This window comes from Antrostomus carolinensis, unplaced genomic scaffold, assembly GCF_000700745.2.
Source record: "Antrostomus carolinensis isolate BGI_N321 unplaced genomic scaffold, ASM70074v2 scaffold2165, whole genome shotgun sequence".
NCBI lineage: Eukaryota > Metazoa > Chordata > Aves > Caprimulgiformes > Caprimulgidae > Antrostomus > Antrostomus carolinensis.
In genome coordinates this window covers 4,273-7,282 of record NW_010318222.1, presented here as the reverse complement: position 1 = coordinate 7,282, position 3,010 = coordinate 4,273, and the positions used below count along the sequence as shown (strand labels likewise).

General features: G+C 41.9%; 1 protein-coding gene across 1 annotated transcript; it reads left to right on the top strand.

Moving 5' to 3' along the window:
- Window positions 1–585: 585 nt before the first annotated feature.
- Window positions 586–2,683, top strand: PLA2G12A (phospholipase A2 group XIIA; the record flags this gene model as incomplete). Its single annotated transcript, XM_010168800.1, has 3 exons — window positions 586–662; window positions 1,798–1,963; window positions 2,565–2,683. Coding segments are annotated over 3 exons (362 nt in total), but the record flags the coding sequence as incomplete, so codon positions are not given.
- Between the last annotated feature and the right edge of the window lie 327 nt (window positions 2,684–3,010).

The window sequence follows — 3,010 nt, the reverse complement described above, 5'->3', positions numbered from 1 at the left end:
TATATATAACCTGCCCGGAGGCAGCTCCCCTGTCGTCCCCGTCCCCCGCAGAGGGGTGCCAGGCGGGCGATGCTCCCTCCGCAGCGGGGGTTTCTTGCCGGGCGTTTCACCGGCGCTTCAGGAGCGCCCCAAAACAGGAGGTTCCTGTAGACCCTCTTGGTGTCTCTCGGCTGAATCCACTTGCCCCCGGTTTACTGGGTTGGATTATTTGTTAAGTCAGGAAGTGAGTTTGGTGGTGGCTCCACGAGAGTGCCCAGGACACCGCGACATTTTCTTTCTGTACTAGAATATGCACTTTTCAGATATGTTTTTTCTTCTCCATTGCTTTTGATTGTGGCCTCAGTTTGTTTCCAATACCGAAACCAGATGGTCATTTTTCATATTAACTCCACAGTCATCCTTAACTTGGGATACAGAATCCCCTGGCTTGCTGCAGTAGTAAGTGTTCAGGGAGATGTGACATTCTGATATAGAAAAATATAACTGATACTGTCTTAAGCCCAACAAATGCCTGTGGTGAGTTTTAATAGTACTAAAATTCTGTGCAAAAAATCTGTTTGAGGCATGATAAATTCCCTTTTTCAGGATCGAAGCCCTTTCCTCGCTACGGATATAAACCATCACCACCAAATGGTTGTGGATCCCCTCTATTTGGAGTTCAGGTAAGCATTTCCATTTGGGGGCTGCTTTGCTTGTCTTTCATACATCAGATTTCCTTGATGTGGGTATTTTTTTCTGTCCCCCATTCTAAAGATGAGACAGCATCTGTATACAATGTCCCTGTTTTTATCAGCACCAACACATGCTTTGCTGACAACATATGGAAAATATTAGTATTTTAAACAAACATAGCATAAACCTTTTTATCATTGACATAAAATATTGTAGGGATGAAATGGAATTAATTTCTAATTTTTTAATGCTTGGTGGAGTGTTTTGTTCTCATGACCTTGAAAGCATTGAATCACCCCAACTGTAGCCCTGTACGAGTGGAGGGTTTGGCTGTGACTCTTGCTGTCCTTACTGATGCTAATCCATTTTCCTTAATGCTAGAAAGAAAATCTTAGTTAGCTGATATACTGGGTCTGGCTGGGATGGAGTTAAGTTTCTCCATAGCAGGCTGCATGTTTAGGATTTGGGGCTAAAACAGTGTTTATGGTTTTGGCTATTGCTGAACAGTGATTGCACAGCTTTAGGACTTTCTCTTTTTTTCCCCACTCTGCATATCCATCGCCCCATAGCATAGGCTGGGCCCCAGCAAGAGGTTGGGAGAGGACACAGCTGGGGCAGCTGACCTGAATTGGCCAAAGGGATATTCTGCACTACAAAGAGTCATGTTCAGCAATAAAAACTGGAGTAGTGGAAGAAGGGGAGGAGGGTGGTGGTAGTAGGAGTGTGTGTGTGTTTGGCTTCCAAGGTGGCTGTTTCTCAGAGACTGGCTGAGGACCCATCTGCTTGTGGGACGTGGTGAATGGTTGCTTTTGTACTGCATTTTTTCCCTCTTTCATTCATCTTAAACTGCCTTTATCTTGACCCACAAGTTTTCTTGCTTTTGCTCTTCCTGTTCTCTCCTCCATTCTGTGGAGGGGGGTGGGGGGTGAGCGAGCAACTCTGTGGGTGCTTGGCTGCTGGCCGGGGCCAAACTACACAGCTTACTAGATGTGAACAGCACAATACAGAGGTACCATTGACAGCTCGATTAACTGCATTAGCTTTTCATTTCTGTTAGTCTGTTCATAGGCTGTATCTTTCTTAACTGGAATACCAATGGAGTGTGTGTGGGGGTTTTCTTCACAGTTTGACATCGGTATCCCTTCGATGACAAAGTGCTGCAATCAGCATGACAGATGCTATGATACTTGTGGCAATAAAAAAAATGATTGTGATGAACAGTTTCAGTCCTGCCTCTCCAAAATTTGCAGAGATGTGCAGAAAACGCTTGGAATCTCAGAAAGTGTACAGGGTAAGCGTGAAAAGGCCTTTCTTTTTTTTTCCAAGTTAAACTGAACTTATTTGGCAAAGAATCTGTGCAGCTCAGTACTGCCATGTTTTCATAAGCTGATGCTGAAAGATGCCTTGTTCTGTCCCTCTGTTGTGCAGCCCAAACACTTGGGCAGCAGAGCAGTGACACCGCATAGGAAAATGATCAGCATTAAGACTAACCCTGAGGGGAAAAAATAATGCTTCCTATTTAGGAATATGAGTATGGGAATACAACGTGATCAAAATGCATGTAATTGTTGTATTTACTGTAACATAGCTGAATATTGACTGTTCCCCTGGGTGATTTCTAAATGTCTGCTATATGTGATTGCTAGTAAACTGTAGGAAAATACGGAACTGTTTCCTCTTATGAAATAAGATATTAGAATAATATATTGTCATAGTAGAAGTAGTTAATACTATCTCTTAGTGAATAAATTTTAGGGGTTTTAGTAACAGGCCATATAATACTCCTTCTGGTTGTTGGCCTGCATCTGATGAAGATTGCTTCTCTCTTAATATGTGTTAGTTTCATATTCCATTCAAAGAGTACTTTTAACTGAATTCCTTTTTGGTTTCAGCTTGTGAATCAACTGTTCAGCTGTTGTTTGATGCAGTTATACTTCTGGGATGCAAACCATACCTGGATAGCCAGAGAGCTGTGTGTATGTGTCGTTATGAGGATAAGACAGATCTCTGAAAGAAGATACTGAGATCTCATGATTAAAGACAGCTGGAATGAGTGCTTGGTTACAAAAACACAAAGGAAGTGCTTAGTTACAAAGCTTTATGCTTTTCAGACAGTCATATATTAAACACTGACATAAATATACTGATTTGAAAGTCACTACGATATTCTTCCTAATGTAAAAAAGAAACAAGTCTTCTTTCTCTTCCCCTTTTGACAGAAGCTTGGAAACTGAAATTAGTTTCCTTTGGTGTATGTCTGCTCAGGGTATGCTATCATAAAACACTAGTGCCATTTTAAAGTTTTTGAGAAAACTCTATAATGGGGAAATCAGAGGCA